This window comes from Equus caballus, chromosome 16, assembly GCF_041296265.1.
Source record: "Equus caballus isolate H_3958 breed thoroughbred chromosome 16, TB-T2T, whole genome shotgun sequence".
NCBI lineage: Eukaryota > Metazoa > Chordata > Mammalia > Perissodactyla > Equidae > Equus > Equus caballus.
The window spans coordinates 81,483,776-81,502,545 of record NC_091699.1 but is presented as its reverse complement, the minus strand read 5'-3'; the positions used below and the strand labels follow the sequence as shown (position 1 = coordinate 81,502,545).

At 54.6% G+C, this 18,770-nt stretch overlaps 1 protein-coding gene across 3 annotated transcripts in view; it reads left to right on the top strand.

Moving 5' to 3' along the window:
* The window catches only part of KY (kyphoscoliosis peptidase), a 43,801-nt gene extending 26,209 nt beyond the window's left edge, over positions 1 to 17,592 (top strand). For all 3 annotated transcript variants that reach the window (XM_001498469.5, XM_070239095.1, XM_023620965.2), the window contains 4 exons: positions 616 to 733; positions 8,320 to 8,508; positions 9,853 to 10,043; positions 13,145 to 17,592. In XM_001498469.5, coding sequence (XP_001498519.2) covers positions 616 to 733; positions 8,320 to 8,508; positions 9,853 to 10,043; positions 13,145 to 14,040 — 1,394 coding nt within the window. In that variant the 3' untranslated portion in view covers positions 14,041 to 17,592. The remainder of the gene's footprint in view (positions 1 to 615; positions 734 to 8,319; positions 8,509 to 9,852; positions 10,044 to 13,144) is intronic.
* Positions 17,593 to 18,770: the final 1,178 nt, after the last annotated feature.

Below are 18,770 nucleotides of genomic sequence, written 5' to 3'. Positions count from 1 at the left end.
CCAGCCTCTTAAAGTACCAGCACCAGGAAGGGCAGGCTCTCTTGTCCCTGCTCCCTATTCCCACATCGGTGACCTTGGCCACGATCTCAGCCCAGTCTCCAGGTTCTCAGAGCCACCTCAGGGGCCTGGGCCTGTGCAGCTGCCCACAGCTCGGCACCGGACAGCCTTGGGAGTCTCAGCAGGTCAAACCAAGCCCCATGTTGGTTGCTAGTCCCTTGCAGTCGATGGAGGAGCCAGGTGGTGAGGTAGACCCGGTATTTTCCCTGTGACATTATGACCAGTAGGGCTTTCCTGACCCGCTGCCACTGGGCTCTTCCTTCGTCCTCCCAGAGCAGGAGTTAGGATGCAGCAGCTGAGAGGATGAACTCACCTGACACGGGCCATAGTGCCTGAGGGGCCACCTCTTCCCACCCCAACTCCAGCAGCTCAGCCTGGGCAAGCTCTTGCCCCACTCAGCCCACAGTGGCTTCTCCTGGGCCTGAGGGAGGTCAGCCCAAATGATGCAGAAAGCACAGCCGAGGGCGGGGGCAGTGCTGCGGGCAGTGGAACCCCCCCTCTCCTCTGCACCAGCCTCCCAGGACCTGGCTTCTCACGGCCTCCTCCTCTGCCCTCCAGAGTACGACATCGAGGCGGCCCAGGAGAAGGACCGCCAGGCCTTCAAACCCACTGACATCCTGCGGACCCAGAAGACCAACTGTGACGGCTACGCCGGGCTCTTTGAGAAAATGTGCAGGTACGAGAGGAGTCTGGGGAAAGGCAGGCAGCCCCAGGGCTGACCACCCCGGCCCCCCATCTTTCCCCTTCCAAAGCACTGTATGCCTTCGCCCACATGCCAGGCCTGAAACCTGAGTTTGCAAACTCTGTCCTGGAATCCAAGTGAGTCCTGAAAAGGTCAATTTCTCCCTTTTTAACACCAGCATAATTGACTTTGTACCATCTGCCGGGCTTCGCGATGCATTAACATAATGGCAGATGAATGCACAGAGATAATTTCGTTATAAAAGGCCCTTTTTCCACCTTCTCCCATCTCTGTGCAGCTGAAGGTTAGAAGAATGGCAGATCTAGGAACGGGAGGACGGTGGCTGCTGTCGCCAAGGGGACTGTGAAAGGCTGTCCTCGGGGCTGGCGCAGGGGACCTCTCTCGGGGGAGACAAACACTCTCCTACCTGGAAAGATGTGTCAGTTGGAAAAGCTGAATAACGAGGAGGCAGCTTCTCTCTTGGAGCCTCTGGGCTCCATTGTCATTGCTCTGGAAGTGAGCACTGGCCAGGTTGCCAGCAGGGGTGACAGCAGGCACGTGGCTGGTAAGGAAATTTATTGCTGGTTCCGAGTGACCTCGAGACAGATTCAAGGCTAGGGGAGCCCCGCTGACCCCTGCAGCTTCCTGGGCCCACTCTCTGAGGTCTGCTGGGCTCCCCAAGAAGTAATCGGCCAGCCCTGTGGGCCACCAAAAAGCGCCCTCCACGGGGGGTGGATGGACTGCTGCCCAGTGTCTCTGCAGGCTTCTGGGAAGGGTCTTCTCAGGCACCCAGCTGTCAGCCCACAGGACTGAAGCATAGCAACAAACACTTAGAGTCCACAGGCAGCAGCTGTGATGTGTCAGTGTTGCACGGGCAGCCGCAAGACATCCTGCTCCTGGGGGGCACACAGCCTATTCCTGGCCTGACCCCCAGTTGTACGGCCTCCCACCCCCATCACCACCGCCAAGCATGGACAGGCGCCTGGCCCTATGTTGCTCCAACCCTCCTGCTCGCCCTCTCTTCTTCTCTTCCCTCACCTCTAAGGCCCATCCCTGAGACCACAGCCCCAGAGGGACCCAGGGCAGGTCAGGGTGCAGAAGATGCTGGCCCCTCCGCTCCCCATCCACACTGCCAGAGCAGCCTCTCCACCCTGCATGTTCCCAGCGCCATCCCCACCCCAGACCCACGTGCCCCCACGTGCCTTTGGGCCTCTCCAGGCACTGGGATCCTCACCACCCCCCCTGCCCAGGCTCCCCAGGCCTCCAAAATCTAACGTCACCTGCCCTTCCAGCCCTGCACCCTTGACGCTGCCCACACTTCAGCTCCTCATGCTCGCTGCTCCCTTCTCCCCACTGCTCCTTCCAGGCCCCACTCCAGGACAGCCCACCAGCTCTCCCTCCCTCGTCAGCACACCTTATACACAAGACTCATCTGAAATAGGCCTTATTCTCTTTTTAAATAATGGAATAACCGTCTATCTGTTTGTAGCTTTATTTGTGCCTAGCATCTTTCAGAACATAATTATTTTCCTCTGAATTTGCAAATTCAAAAACACTCAGGGTTTTCAAGTCGCAGAATATATCCTTCTTTATCCAGTACAAGCTTCCCAGCATGGCACAGAAGCAGTGCTAGACTTCTCCAGTCCTCAGTTTACCTGTCCTTAACTTCCAGTCCTTGCTTTACCACTACCTAGTTTTGTTCCTTTGGGAGGGCACTTAACCTCTTGGAGCCTCAGTTTCCCCATCTGTACCCTGGGGGCTGTACTGCCTAGTGGCAGGACTGCAGGACTAAAGGAGAACATTCAGTTTTGGGTTTTCTAACCTGAGTTTGGGGTTGTTTTTTTAAACCTTTCTTGCCTTTCTTGAGTACTAGAGCGGTTTTGCTCTGTGGAACTTTGCTACCATCACGTAAACCCACATAGACTCAGAAAATTGACACTTGCCTTGAATGAAACTGTCAGCTTTTTGGCCTGGTTCAGATGCTTAACAATGGCCATATTCTGGCCTGCAGCTGATCATTAAAACACAGTCCAAAATTTTGCATCATTTAAAGTTAGGTTGCAACCTGGCAGTTACCATGTACAAGCTTCTTCACATTGCCCAATACCTCCCAGTTGCCTGAATTCCTTCAACTTTTGCTGTAAAGATCAGTAGCCTCATGCATGTATCACTTTCCTAATTCCCCTTACCTTTAAAATAACTGCTGAAGGTTTGGTAAATTTGTTAGCTGATTCCTTAATAATCGAAGACATGTAATCCACACTTGCTGATTTATTCTTGCTTAGTTGTCAGAGTGGCCTCTTAGCAAGAGTTGTACCCACATGGCCATCATTACTTCTGCCAGTCCATTCCGCCTCTCTGCAATGGCCTCATTAAATACTGATTTAATAAAGTAATTTGGTGGGGAATTCAGATATTTTTGCAGCATCATTCCTTTCCTCATCGTCTTTCCCAAGTAACTGATGTGAGGTTTTTTGTTGGTATTATTGCTTGTAACTGCTGGTCCCATTTCTTTCTGACTTTCTATCGTCCAGCATTGAGGTCTCTCCTTTTGCCTCAGTTCCCCACAAGCTTAATGTATTTTGCTTAATTCTCACTCAGGGGCCAAGATTAATTCCCCAGTTTCCTGCCACCGAGTCAGCCTCTAGAACGTCCCCCCAACGCCCCCCCCCACCCCGGTTATCACATCTCCACCACCACCAGGTAGCAGATTTTCCAGAAATTTTGATAAAGCCAGGAGCTTATTACCAGTTTGAGGCTTTGGTGCTGAGGGGACTGGTTGTCACCACTCAGATGTCAGCGGTTTTCCATCCATCCTCCAGCTGTCACAGAGAGCAAGAGCAGTGGCATGCTTCCACTCAGCATGATGTCCCTGATAATCCCAAAGCATCACTTGGCTCCAAAGGCCGCAGAGGCTGGGGAGTGAGTGTCTAAGGCTCCTGGGAGAGGCAGATACATCGAATAACCTTAAATTATCCCCAAACCTGACTTTGTCACATAGGGCCTCAGAATAGGACCTCTAAATTCCCCCCACCGTTACAGATACACCGAAGGATAATGCTCGCAAAGACCAATTATGTCACTACAGCAAACCCTCCTTTACTTTCGCTCTGTACACCACCCATAAGTTTATAGATTAAAACAAATCTTGGTGTACAAAAGGACTGGTGAATTGCAAAGTCTTCAGAACTGTGCATCAGGACAACTGAGCCCTGGTGCTGATAAGGCCACTGGCTGGCTGTGTGTCCCCAGGCAAGTCAGCCTCCCTCTCTGAACAGCTGACTCATCACAGGTCAGAGAAGAGGTCCCTGAGGTGACACCTCATGGGGCTCTAAACAGGGCCCTGGAGAAAGAATTATTGCTGTGATTACAGGTACTGACCTTGCCATAAGGGTGGTGTAAGAGAAGAGAAAGGGGAACACACAGCAGAAAGAGAAAGACGCTGTCAAATTTATAGGAAATCAACTACGTAAATTATGAAACATAGTCATGGTGATGCTTGTTCTGTGCAGTATAGAAAACACCATTTTTTTTGTCAGTTTAGAATTTAGCTTTATTGCAGTAATGTTAACCTTCTTGAGGACCAATGTTTCGGGAACAGCAAGACCCTAAAATTTCTAATTCACATATGCTTGCCCAGTTAAAGTGACTATTGGGCTTAAAGTTAATAAAACCATATTTCCTCATTTCACTACTAGAAATCTCAATATTTTCAATAAGATACCAAAAAAAAGAGTGGTCTTCGTTGCCTCTCCCACAGCTGCGGTCTCTCCCCCTCCCTTTTTTCCCCTGTGGCTCAGACATCCCCGGAGACGTGATCAGAGTTGGGGGTCGGCTCTGGTCAAAACCTGATGTGGGCAGGGTGCACTGCCCTCCCCAAACAGCTCAGCCATCCTACGGCGGGACCTGGACCATCTCTGTGTAAAATGACGGTCACGGTCTGGATCCACCGCCTCCTCAATTAATATCACTGGCATTGGGGTTTTCAAAAACGTCAAAAGTAAAAGCCAAGATTCTGCAGTCTGAAGTTATTAGATCTCCTTGGGTGATATTTTGGGCTCTAGGATGACTGGTCAGAGCTATTTCGGACGTGGAAACATTTCTCATCCCCTGCCCCTTCTTCAGTGTTCTCCCAGCTCTTTCCAGCAAATTCCTCTTCCCTTGGGTTCCCCAGGGCTGTGCTTATCACCAGCGCTCTAGCGATGGCTCACATATCTGCCCCCGCCTCCAACCATGAGCACATCTAGGGCAGCCGGTGAGCTTTATTTTTGGAGTATTTTATTTTATTATGTTACAGTAGTTATTATATTATAGCATACCTTAGCATAGCCTAGCATAATGGTATTTTATTCGCTCATGCCTGGTATAGTGCTTTGCACATAGTATGTGTGGTCAGTGATCTTTTGATGACATAAAATGGTCTTGCGTCATCCTGACTAGCAACCAGCAGCTAGAATTACTAGTCCCACAATTTTGCATGAGAATTACGGATTATTAATAATAATGCTTTACAGTGTGACTTCTTTGTCCAATTCATCTTGCACATTGCTGCTAGGTAATAAAATACCCTCACATGACATCGAGCATGGCATAGCTTACAGCTGAGCCTATTTTTTCATCTTTATTCTGCCCCAGGCATTCCCCACAGCCTCCCAGGCTCTCCTCAGCCTGTCAGAGGAGAATCGACCCCCAGAGATCACATAATGCCAACCTTTCCTTTGGCCCATGGTGAGGCTGGCAAGGTCACACTGGAGGTGACAGCTAGAGCTGGGAGTAGAGTCCTGATCCCCTGGCTCGGCCCAGTGATGTCCACTGCAGCCCGGAGCACTCCAGGTGGACATCCTGCCTCTCACTTCTCCCTCCTTCAGCCCTGTCCAGGCTTGGGGCGGGGGCTCTCACTCCTGCTCCCCTAATTGGTTCTCTAATCTTCCCTCCACTTCACCCCCTCAGAGGGAGGACACCCCCCTGGCACACTGCCCAGGGACATGGCTTCTCCTAGGAGGACATTCAGGCAGAGTGTGAGCCAGCCATGCTGCCCCCATCAGCGCCTGCTCCATTTTACCACAATCTTGGAGGCCACGTGGATGGTCGGTGCTCTTCCTTCCTTCCTGACTCCAGGTGGCTCTGAGCGGAGGACGAGCATCAGTGGGCAGCGAGTCCAGAGGTCCACAGCTGCACTCAATCCATTCACCTTACTGCAAAGCAGGCCATTTTCTAAACCTCATTGTTCCCAGGACTCCCCTTATCCATACTCCATATCATCCTAGAAATTGTCATGCACAGACATTCTGGGCAAGAAAGAAAGTAACTCATCAAAGAATGTAATTTCAAGTAGTATTTATGGATTTTTTCAAATTCTAAAATTAACACATAATCGTTATTGAAAATTTAGGAAATATAGAGAAGTCTAAAGAAGAAAAAGAAAATCACACATAATCCCAATACCAAGAGACCAGGTGACTTTTGCAAAGTCTCTCTCACTCTGCCATCCCCCGTCTTTCCTCTTCCATGTATGCAGGCACCCTCCTGGCCCTGCCTCGCCCCTCCGTCCCTGCTAGCTGTTTCTCTAAGACTATAAACACATTCAGATCTTGCATCCCGAGAACGCCCCCTCGGCCTGCAACCCTCCGGCCGTCCTCTGCAGCATGGCAGCTGATGAGACAGCGGCTTCGCCAGGGCTCCCCACTGCCCCTTCTCTCCTCCGAGGTCTCCTCAGCCTGCTGCCTCCTGGGGCCTCCTGCCTCTGGGCCACCCTTCTGCGCCAGGAGTTGGTTTTGGTCTTTACCAGCAGACAAGCTGGACATCAGGATGCAGCTTCTCTTGCTCTGCCCCAGCCCGCGAGAGCTCCCAGAACCCTTCCCGCAGGCCCAGCTGGTCTGTTCTCGTGGGATTTCTTGGACAGCCTTGGAGGCCTGGACTTCCTTTTGCGAAGCTGCAGGCAGAAGCGCTGGACTGTGGGACATCCGAGCCCAGAAGGCACCTCAGCAGAGGGGCCCGCACTGCAGGGAGGGGGATGCAGGCCCCACAGGGACGGGGTCATCGGGGATGGGGTCATTGTGTGCACCGCAAGCAGCACCATGGTGCGGTGGGGTCTGGGAACCCCCAGGCTCTCCATTTTGCCTCACTGACTCTCTCAACAAATGACATGTGGGTAAAGATAAGTAATATTTAATCTAACATTCTACTAACTTAAGTGATCGTTTTTAGAGGGAACATTTCCCCCCGTTCCTATAGTGAGTAAGTAGCCATTTCTCCCCATTACTCTGAAAGGCTCCATGGCCCTCCTGTTTGGAGCAACTGAGACTGCAGACCTGGTCCACGGAAGGATCCTGGCCACCAGGGGCCGCCTCCTTGCAGGAACCCCGGCGACCCGGGAGTGCAGCCTCGGTCCATCTGAGCGTAGCACAGCCTCCGCCCGGGCGCTCTGCGGTGCTCGAAGGAGCCCTGTGAAGGGGCCACCATGCGCAGGCTGATCTCACGTATTTGTGTATTTACTACACCCATCTTCCAAGGAGAGTGTGCAAGGAGAGTGTGTTGAAGACGAGGCACCTTTTTCTAACTCACGCAAAGGCTCCAGAAGGGCTAGCACAGGATGTCTCCTAGGCCAGGGTAGCAGTCTCCTCCTCGGCTGCTGTGAGGGGTCAGGCTGCTGGAGAGATGGCCAGCTGGCCACGGCAGGACTCTCTGTGTTCTTGCTTTGGCCTCAGGGTGGTGCCCACAGCCCAAGTCTGGGCCTCAGGGTCTCAGCTACAAACGCCCAGATAGCAGCTTGCTCATGGTTTCTGTGGTCCCCAGTGGTGACCTGCCCACCCCCATTGTCCTGGTCTCAGAAAGTGATGCCAGCTTGGTTGTGAGCAGTGGGGGAGCACACGGAAGGCTCCAGCTGACTGGTCAGCATTTCCCAAAGGACAGTTCCCAGGGACTCTGAACCTGTGGCCAGGGCAATCAGTCAGCAGATGACAATGCACGGTGTGGCCCTGGCAGTCGGACCTGAGCGATGCTGGCCGTGGGCCAGTCCTCCCAGGTCAGGGCTAAAGTTGCCACTGGCCTGCCCCAGGGGTCCCCACACAGATGTCCTTGGGCAGGACATAGCGGGGGAAGTAGGCTCAGCTTTCCTCAGCACCCTCATGTCTAGCACCCCTCCCTGATGCCCACCCCCCGTGTCACCTGGACCCAGCTCCTCAGCCACGTGTTTGGAGCCGCCCTGGTTCTTCAGAAACATCGCTATTTCCCTGGTTTCCGTGTTCTTGGGGCGATCCTCACTGTTGCCCCTTCGTCCTGAAGAGCTGCTGGCCCAGCACTCAGGTGGGGTCTGGGGAGAGACGTTTCAGAAGCCATCTGCACAGTCTTGAGGGAGGAGCAGACAGCGGGGACTGCGGCCAGCCCGGCCCCTGGTCTCCCGCAGTGCTGGAGATAAGAGCCCTCAGGCTGTACACATGTGGCTGTGTGAGAGGCAGGAAAGAGGAGAGGCACAGAAGGACTGACGGACAGCAGACCTACCCGAGGCCTGGGGCCACAGACAGACTGACTTCTGAGGGGCCAGCCAGCAGCAGCCCCTCTCAGACCCCCTCCCCCCGCAGGATCGCTGGAGTGCAGTGCATGACGGTGCCTGGCTACTCCAAGGGCTTTGGCTACCAGACGGGGCAGAGCTTCTCCGGGGAGTTTGACCACGCCTGGAACGCCGTGTATCTGGACGGGAGATGGCACCTGGTGGACAGCACCTGGGGCAGCGGCCTGGTGGATTCCGCCACCTCCAAATTCACCTTCCTGTGAGTACAAGTCTCTACGTGCTGCGTGTCTGGGCGGTGGAAACGGAGGAGGCATGCGGATGAAGGAGGCTGCAGGTGGAGAAGGCCTGGCGGGAGGGGAGGGAGGCCAGGCAGCTCAACCTGCTGCTGGCCGCTCCCCCCTTTCCTCCTGCGCCCAAGTGAGCTCGCTCCAGCCCAATTACAAGGGCCCAGACCTTTCTGCCACCTCACCTTCCACCACCTAATCCCTGCTCTGGCTCCTCGTGTGCCCCCCCACCACCCCCCTCCCCCTGAGTGCTAGAAGCCTCTAGCACTTGGCCCTGGCCACATGTGAGGAAAGGCAGGGCCCAAAAGCTCCTTTACCTGCCTGGAGGTTCCCTCCAGGCCTCTGGCCGTTGACTGTTACTGTGCGCGGATGCCAGGGTTCTCTCCTCCTGCTCCCCCAGAGGCTGGGCTTCCTCCTCCTCTCTGGGCTGTCAGAGGCCATATCTCATTTCTGAGGAGGGGGTCATGGTTTGTGGGAAGTGCTGTCAGTGTGCAGAGTTGCTGTGAGCCACACTGGAGTGGAGGGCTAGGGTGCTGGAGACTGGAGCCGGTCTGACCTCCAGGGATCTGGCCAACCCCGGCCTTAAGCTAAGGCCGTGACATTCCTCCTGGGTCGTGCTATCCATCTGCAGCTCAGATTCCTTTGTATCCAGAAAATGAGAGCGTTGTCTCTGATTTTTGCAGTTTAAATCTTGACAGTCTTGCACATGGGACAAATACAAGTACACGCACCACCCCCACACCCAGAGCTGTGCACTCACACACCCCCTCTGCCTCTGTCAGCTCTGGGTGCTGCTCATCTTGGGCCGAGTGGAACCTCCCCATCTCAGATGAGTCCCCATTCTTCCCTTGGTCCCCATCACTGACCTCAGACAGCCACATCTAGTGGGCCCCAGGGACCGCGGAAGGGCCTCTCACCCCCACAGCTCCTCACGCACAAGACCAGCTGGGGTGGACAGAGCTGTTGCACCCTCCCTTCCTGCCGTCCCTCCTCTCACTGGCTGGCACCTGCTCCACCAGCCGTGCCTCCGCTTGTTCACATCTCTGTCTGGACACAGTTGTGGGCTGTGGCCTTCTCTTAGAAGGGGCCTCAGATCCTGCCTCAGCTCCCATTTCTGGAAGCAGACACTGAGCGGGAGGCTCCAGTGCCCACGTTAGGATCGGACGTGGTGCCTCTTCTCATTCAGTCGGTGGGACCCCTCCTGTGGGTGTGTCAGCCAGAACAAGGCCCCAGAGACCCCCCTGAGAGCCCGCCTGCCCGTCACAGAGCTGGGGCCTGCTCACCCTGCTTGGCTACTGACCGGCCTCTCCCCGTTCTAGCTACAATGAATTCTACTTCCTCACCCATCCCGCACTGTTCATCGAGGACCATTTTCCAGACAACAAGAACTGGCAACTGCTGAAACCTCCTCAATCCCTGAGGCAGTTTGAGAACAACATGTATCACAAGAGTGAATTCTACAACAAGGGGATGCTCAGTGCCCACCCGGAGACTTCCATGATCAAAACAGGTGAGCGGGGGCAGGGGCCAGGGCGCCGGCAGCAGGGACAGGGCCGCCTGCTCGCGTGTCTAGGTCTGGTCCACGTGGGCCTGCGCTGCCAGGGCCCCAGCTCTGTGTAGGCTATACGTGTGTGCAGGCATTGGGGGACTACTGAGGCAGCCAAGGCCGTCAGGCCATCAGGGCAGGATGTGGCCATAGGTCACATTTCCAAGGACAGAAGTCTGCCCAGAAGCATAAACCAAGAGAGGGGTGCGGAGGAAGTCCATGGGTTTCCCTGGCCCCTGGGGGCTGCATGCACTCACAGTCCACATCAGGGGGCCGGGCTGGCAGTGCCCTCAGTGAGTCTCTCTCAGCTCACACCGCAGGGAGCACCCTGCCTCTACCCTGGCCACACCCACCTCCCAGGCCAGGTGTCCACGAGAAGCTCACTAGCCTGCCGTGTTCTCCTCCCAGCTCCTGGCGGAGAGTGTGTGTTGGCCTAGCAGAGGTGGGATCTGTGTGTATGTAGGCTAACCAGCTGGTCGGGAGCCCCGGGAGTCTCCCAGGACAGAGGGTGGAAGGGGGCTTTCTTAGGGAGGTGGTCCATAGCTGGGTCTTGGGAGCTGGGGGAGAGCATCGTCATCGTGGTAGACAAGGGCGGATGTGTTCCAGAAAGGGCACAGCAAGCCCTCCATCCTCTGAGCCCAGGTCCCCCAGAGAGCATGACCTCCTCAGTGCCCTTCCCTCACCTCCCGGATGCCTGTGGACTCTGCTGGTTGCTCCTCCCCTCCTTCCTGGAGGCAGGATCAGCCATTTGCAGGCAGCTTCCCTGGGGCCAGGCAGTGCAGGACACCAAGCTGAGCTGTCCCCAAGGCTGGCCTGGACTGACATGTGCTCCCTGCCTCCCACGGGGGCCGCAGGCAGCTAGCTGGGTGTGTTTGTGCACTATGAGGCATATGGGGGCCCAGAACTGTGATTGTGGGCCTCGCAAAGCTGTCTCCAGCGGACCGTGTCTTATGCATCTCCGAGGCCCTGGGGCCTGGTCCGGGGCTGGGCCCACAGCCCGGACTCCTGTGGGGTCAGTGCACCCCCATCTTCCTCCAGGGACTGCCTGTCTGCACCATCTCTGCCACCAGGGGGCCTGTGTCCTTCCAGGAAGGAAGGCTGAGCTCTCATTGGCTGTTAGCACAGGGGTGCCTGTGGATGGGCCCAGAACCCCAGGGTTCCCCACTCCACACGATGGGGTGACGTGGACCCCGGGGAGCACAGGGGCACCCACGTTAGTGCCAGCTGACTTGTCCCTTCCACCTCACGACGGTTCCCTGAACCAGGCTGCTGAGCTCTGGAATACTTTTTAAAACTACAAACACCTGGCGGCTCCTGCTCCCAAAATGACAGCACGAGGGTGCTCTCTTTCGAATGCGTTTCCTGCCTTACGTCAGATGGAAACCTGTCCTGTCTGTTGTGGCCACAGAACGACACGGAAGCAGGGACCAGGGTGCACCAGCATCAGACTAATGCCATTGAGCAGAGTTTGCCTTTTCGAGAGACACAGAAATGGAAACACTGGGTTTCCTTTTTTTTTTTTTTTAATTGAGTTATTGATAGGTTACAATCTTGTGAAATTTCAATTGTACATTAATGTTTGTCAGTCATGTTGTAGGTGCACCACTTCACCCTTTGTGCCCACCCCCCACCCCACCTTTCCCCTGGTATCCACTAAACTGTTCTTGGTCCATAGTTTTAAATTCCTCATATGAGTGGAGTCATACACAGATTATCCTTCTCTCGCTGGCTTATTTCACTTAACATAATTCTCTCAAGGTCCATCCATGTTATTGCAAATGGAATGATTTTGTTCTGTTTTGCAGCTGAGTAGTATTCCATTGTATATATGTACCACATCTTCTTTATCCATTCGTCTGTGAAACACTGGGTTTCTTAATGTGCAGTAGTCTGAAATTTGATTCTGGACTCATGATGCATATGCAAAGAATATCTCTTTGTTGGAGCTAGTTAGGTGAAGAGTGGGGCTGGGAAGGAAGCAGAAGAGGGAAACTGAGGGGGACAAGAGGCAGGGAAGGAGGACACAGGAGGGGAAGATGAGAGCCAGGGAAAGCGGGAGCTAAGGAGGGCTGAGGGGAGGAGAGAGAGGGTGCAGAGCAGGTCACGGGCTCCTACAGAGGTCCAGGGTCGCCAGCCCTTTACTTCAAGTTTTCCTAGCCGTTCAGCTCGCCTTTGCCAAGGATCCTCTGGGGCACCCGGCCAGGCACTGAGACAAGGCAGGAGAGGAGGCAGGCTGGCCCTTCCCCGTAGTGCCCACGCCCAGCAGCGAGGACTGACATTGCATAAAACTAACTCCTTACAAGGGGGCTAAGTTCCCTGAGGGAGCTGCAGGGCTGGGAGAGAGGCTTCTGGGGCCTCAGCCTGGTCTGATGAGTTGGGAAGGGCTTCTTTGCAGTCAGGACATCATGTTGAGGTCTTATCCAGGCTTGGGGGAAGGCAGTGGAGGGAAGAGTGTGTGTGAGGGCCCTGGGGTGTGAGGGAGTGTGCCCCTGGAGGATGCGAGAGGATGCTCTGTGGCCCCGGGAAGGATACAGGAGGGGGCAGGCCTCTCCACTGGTCTCCAGTTTGATGTGACCCACAGACGTGAGCCCAGGGGTGATGGGTGGATGTTTTCACGGGACCCCTTGGGTGCTGTGTGGAGGTGCTGGGCAGTGAATGGCACGGGGACCTCACAACCACCTCAGATGTGAGCTGGATCAGGAGGGACCCTGAGCAGTTGAGGGCTGAGACGGCTTCTGCCACTGAGCTGCCTTGGAGAGGAAGTGAGGGGAGAGGAAGGGTTCGACCGAGAGGAGAACAGGACTATTGTTCTTGGTCGCTTTCCTTTGGAGGTTTTAAAGAGGATGGGGGACCCTTCCTGTGGTGTGCTGCAGCTGGCTTATGTCATGCTCAGAGTGACGTCACACTGGTTGCTTAAATTCCCTGGTGAAAGTATTTACACCACAGAAATGAGCAAACACTACCAGTCAGGACTTTTTTCCCCCAGAGAGCCAGTTGTTAAGCACTTGCCAGCACGTCAGCACCGGCTGGACCCATGTCCCCTGACCTCGGCTTTCTCTCCGCAGTGAACGGGAAGGCCATGGTGACCATTGAGAGCTGTGCCCCGACGCTCTTCATGTTTATGCTCAATGGCAAGCAGGAGCACGGGCTGCTGAGCCTCAGGAAGAATGGGATGAAGCTGGAAGTGTACCCTCCCACCGTGGGCACCCACAAGCTGCAAATCTTTGCCAAAGGCAACTCTGACATCTACAGCTCTGTGCTGGAGTACACGCTCAAGTGTAACTACGTGGACGACACGGTCCAGCTGCCAGCTGAGCTGCACCAGCCCGTGGGCCCCAGCTGGTTCTCGGAGCAGATGGGCATCACGAAGCCCTCCCACCCTCACCCCATCATCCACACGAGCGATGGGCGCTGCTCCGTGAGCTTCGGCGTTGAGGAGGGCATCAGTGTCCTGGCTTCCCTGCACGGGGACGACGGCCTCATCACAGAGGAAACACAGCGGCGCTACATTTTCCAGCTGCAGCGGGAGAAGCGGACAGAGCTGAAGGTCCAGCTGCCTCACGCCGGCAAGTTTGCCCTCAAGATCTTCGTCAAGAAGAGGCAGGAAGCGGGCAACTACATCTTCGTCTTCAATTATCTCCTGTGCTGCACCAACACCAAGGTGAACTGGCCCATGTTCCCCGAGAGCTTTGGCAACTGGGGGCAGGACAATGAGCTGCTGGAGCCTCTGACGGGCGTGCTTCCTGCCAACCGGAACGTCCCATTCAAACTGAAGCTGCACGGCATCGCCAAAGCCCTAGTGAAGGGGCAGGACACGTGGCCTCTGACCCTGAACAGCGAGGGCTACTGGGAGGGCAGCTGCAGCACGGCCGGCTGCCAGGAAGTCTATGTCATGGTGCTGGAGAACGCCAACCACAACTTCTACTCCTATATCCTGAAGTATAAAGTGAACGCCCAGTGAGGGCCTGTGTCCCGTCACACCTCCCAGAGGGCCAGGCCTGCCCGGAGAGGGCCCAAGGGACGTGCAGAGATCCCTGGACACCACTGAGTCTGCATGAAATCACTTCTAGGCCTCTGCCTCAGTTTCCCTGCTCTGCCGCAGGAGCTGTGATGTTTGTGTTCTGATGGCTTCACTCAGTTGTGGCAACGGCCAAGGCGACAGAGGCAAAGGACCTTTAGAAGAAACAGGTGCTATGTAAATCCAAGGTATTGTAAACTGTCCACACTGCCCAGGTGCCCCTTCTCGTGCTCATGCTGTTGTCGTAGCGTCGATGTGGGAAAGCAGGGACGGTGCCCAGGCGGCAGGCTTGTCACGCCATGATTCGAGAATTCTCCTCCGTGCCGAGAGGGACGTGATTTGCCAGGCTGAGTCATCTGGAATCATAGCGCCCCTTTCATGTAGCATCACAGCGTTTCTCACCACCTCCTGGACCCCACGGACGGTTGGACTGTCATTTTCCCCAGACCTGACCATCGTCCACATTCCTGCTGCCTCTTCATTGGGCGCTTCTTGCTCTTTAAGAGCCCTAGGAAAAAGAAGGTGTGGAGAGGAAGCTAGCCAACTACCCCTGGCTGGGGGCTGGGGGCCCTCAGAGTCCCTGTGTGTACTGGGAATGTGGCAACAGAAAGTTATGGGGAGACTCTAAAGCAAAGAGCAGCCAGTGCCCACTCGTGAGTGTCCTGGGTGGGGGACCAAGGGGTGAAGGGACCCCATGGCCATCCTGCCACCTGAGTCTAAGGGATAAGACCTCCAGCTCGGCTCCCAGAGGAGCCTGCTGGGCAGTTAGTTCAGTCTAAGGTCTGGGGTGGCCTTCCGGGCGCCCTCAGAGCCTGGGCCTCTGGGCCCCACCTACATCCTTCACAGGGTGCCCCAAGATGCCTGCTAGGCCTTGGGGAGCCTCGTCAACAACTCAAAATAAAGACCTGGGCAGGGAGGTCAGGCAAGGGTATAGTGCAAACTGCAGTGCCCAGGAGCCTCCCATGATAACAGGGCTCTGCCGGCCCCCAGGAGTCCCTGCCACCAACACCACAGCTGGGGGCCTCCACCTGCCCTGGGAGCAGTTTTTGTGCCTGTCCTTATCCTATCTTCCTCCCTCCTTTTCTCTGACAAGAGAGACCTCTGGGGTCCCGCCTTCTGTGGGGCTCAGGCCCCAGAAGCCTGGGCTGCCCAGCTGACCCTCAGCAGCACCTCAGGCTGGTGTTGCCATGGCAACAGCAGAAAGGCTGGCTCTGGCAGGGCAGCAGAGAGGGAAGGATGGAGAGGCCGTGCGTGGCCGCTGCAACACGCTCCCAGCACACAAAGACCCCTGAGATTGTCCCTGCTGACCTCCTGGCTTCTCCAGCTCTGCAGCCCCTGACAGCTGACACTGCCCAGCACTCTGCCCCCCACTGGTGCTGCAAATGCCCCCAGGCTCAGCTATAGCCAGGGTCAGCCAGGGATCCTCACAGCCGCCTCTGCCTTCCTCCTCACCTTTGTGTATCCAACACACATTCATGGGCACTTAATAAGTACCAGGCACTGTGCTAGATGCTGGGCCTACGGAGGAAACCAAGGGGGCCCTGCCCCTGCCTCCCAGAGCTCAGGGTGGGGGGCAGCAGCCTCCGTTGGTTACCCAGGCCTGTCTGAAGTTCCAGGCTCCCAACACTTCGCTCCAGCATCTCCCTGGGGTCCCTCCCCCAACGGTCCCCACTGCCACCAGCATGGACCTTTCCCAGATCGACGTTACAGCGGTGCCCGTCCTCCACCAGGCTGGGGGCCCTGGAACCCAAGGGGAGCACCCCCATGGGGGCTGACCTGCCCTGGCCTGTGTCCAGCGCCATCCGGCAAGCTCTGCCATCCAGGCATTGGGCACCACGTCCCTCGCACCTGGAAAATGCACAGAAGCCCCAGAGGCGGGACCACTGTGAACCACGACTCGGAAACAAGGGGAGATTTTACACCCTGAAAACAGCCTTTTCTCACACCTTCCATTTTATAAACTGAAAGAAGTGTGCTGTGTTTCATCAAAATAAGTGCCTTCCATACATCTTTTCAAAAACAGTATAATTAGTCACTACATTGTGGAGCGTGCAGAGGATGCCACCCAGCAAAGCAGGAGCTGTCCCGAGAACCCGAGCGAGGCCCAACGCTCAAAGCGCCCGCAGCGCATCCGCGCTCCTCCCCAGTGTTCAACCAGGCAGCCCTTTGTAAAGACAGCTGCAGGCACAGTCAGAAAATCACCTGCATTTCTTTCCCCTAAGTAAAAATACATGAAATGAAATCCAATCTTCATGAATTTTTACACGCGTGCTGCTCAGGGTAGAATTCGAGGTTGCATTTTGAAATCTTTTCTTGCATTTTGAAGCCCATCTTTGTTTCCCGGTCGATGAGTCCCGGCGGCCGGTGGAAGGGGGCGGGCGCCCCCTGGTGCCCAACGTGCGGAGCTGCCGGCGCTGCACCCCTCCGCGAGGCTGAATCGGTCACCAAGGTTTTTACGCCAAAATTGCAAAATGGTCTTGGGACGTTTATGTTAAATTCACTGGGTGCTTTCTTGTGGCCTCTCAGCGCTTCCTCGTGTGTACGCGGAGCACATCGCTGCCACGCACAGACTGTGAGGCGAGCCTGGCATGGTGAGAAGACGTGGAATGTAAGAGGATTTGGGAGTGCTTTGCCCGGAAATCCCATCTTGAAACGGAAACACTGGATACGGAACTAGGTGGGACGGCTTTGACCACGCTCATTGCTGTGCCAGTGAAGGACTGAAACTGAGCGAACTCAGGCAGCTTTTGCTGGCAGGTCCTAGGGTGGCAACCCTCAGGCCACAGGCAGAAGGGGATGCAGAGAGTCCGGGATGGGGGAAGCGCTAGGCCAGATGGGCCACCACCACGGCTGCAAGCGACTTCTTTTCAACTGGTTTCGGAGGCGCCACCGGCACCGCAGGACTCCACTTTCAATCCGATTACGATCATTGTGAGTTCCCCATATGTTACAATGTCCCACCAGGACAAACCCGTCCCACACAGCCTGCGGAGTTTAAAAGGAAGTGAATAGATTAACTGAAGCATGAAGGATTTAGGCTAGACTTAAAGAACTCTTTCCTGTTGTTAAGCAGGAGGGACAAGTTGCCAAGAAAGTTTGTGAAATCCTCTTCTCAAAGGACTTGAAAAGTAGAAGCGTTTTCCCAGTGGTCTGGGGCTTGAGAGGCCAGCTCATTGGAAGGAGGACGTTCTGCCCAAGCCAGTTAGCCCTTGAAATGCACTAGATGGTCCACAGCGGACACAGGTGAACGGTGGGGCCACGCCCTCCGCCATTGGCAAAGCGTTCTAAGCTGGTGTGCATCCGAGTCCCACATCGGTTTATCTGAGGTCTGTAATTTCTTTTCATTTGGAGTAAGTAGTTGGAACTCTTGAGAGGTGATTACTTTTCATAACGTGTGCACTGAGTTGCGTGGGCCGGTGGCTGTTGACTATGCTTTCCCCACATTGTTGCTGGTGTTGTTTTTCAATAAAATTTATATTCATTTTTATCCAACAATGTAATTATCGATCCATTCTTACCACTGCTCTCACAAGGGGGGAGAAAACAGGGAAAAACACTTTCATGTTCAAAAGAATCCACAGAAAAAAAAAAAATCAATGTCCCAGCCCTTTGAATGTGATGGTGAGATGCAAATGGGATGTCAGGCAAATAGCTTTTTCACATTAAAGAAAACATAATTGGGTTAGCTCCAGCCCCTCTCTGCTCACACGCCTTTGAAGAACATGAAGGCAGTGTTTCTTTCATTGAATCTTGTTTAACTTAAAAATTTTAAAGTCAATCCTAATTCCTAATTTCTGTTTTTAGTGGGAGAAAAACAAATGTGCCACAAGTGCCTATCACTGTACTTTTTTTATTGTTTTAAATATATATATATAGCTATTTCTTGATATTCGTATACATGCAGAAACTTGCCAGCAGGTTATCTAAACAGATTATTCATAAATTAGACATTTAGGGGAATATAGAAAATGAAAATCTAGACACCTCCAAGAAGCTGCTGTCACCGTGGAGACCATTCCGTAGCTGTGGTGTCAAAGACAAAAAGAACTTGTGTTCCCAAATATGGCCTTATCGTGTCCCTCACTGCTAGAGGCATAAACCTGAGCCCCAGCACGCCTCTCCTTAGGCAGGAGGTCTGTGGTGGACCATGTCAATAACAGCGTAGTAAGAGGATGTCAGAAGAAACAGTCTCCTGCATAATAGAAGGAGGAACTCTTGAGTTATTAGAACAGTCTGCAAATGCCACCCCGAGGCTGGAATGGGTGACCTCTACTGTCCCTTCCAGTCCGGAGAGTGTGTGATGCTGTGTCTCCGTGAACAGATGCTGGCAGGCGGTAGACCTGGGAGTGTCAGTTGCAGAGCATCTGAAGGGTCCTGCTGTGTTAAGAGCCTGCCCTGCAGCCCCCAGCAGACTGTGCTGCTGGCTCCTCTCTTGCCTGAGGCCAAGGGGCTGGAGAAAACCCAGCAGAGGGACCAAAGAGGACGCAACAGTCCCTGACAGGATGTTGCTTCGCTCTGACTCTGCAAGCAGAACTAAAGAAAACTGAAAGTCACGGGGCGCCTGGGATACCCTCTGTTGGGTGTTGTCCAAGCATCCCTGAGTCAAAAGATACTGAACCCAAGTCACTTTTCTCCCCCAAATTACCGGTAAACATATCTCCATCCCCCAGGTA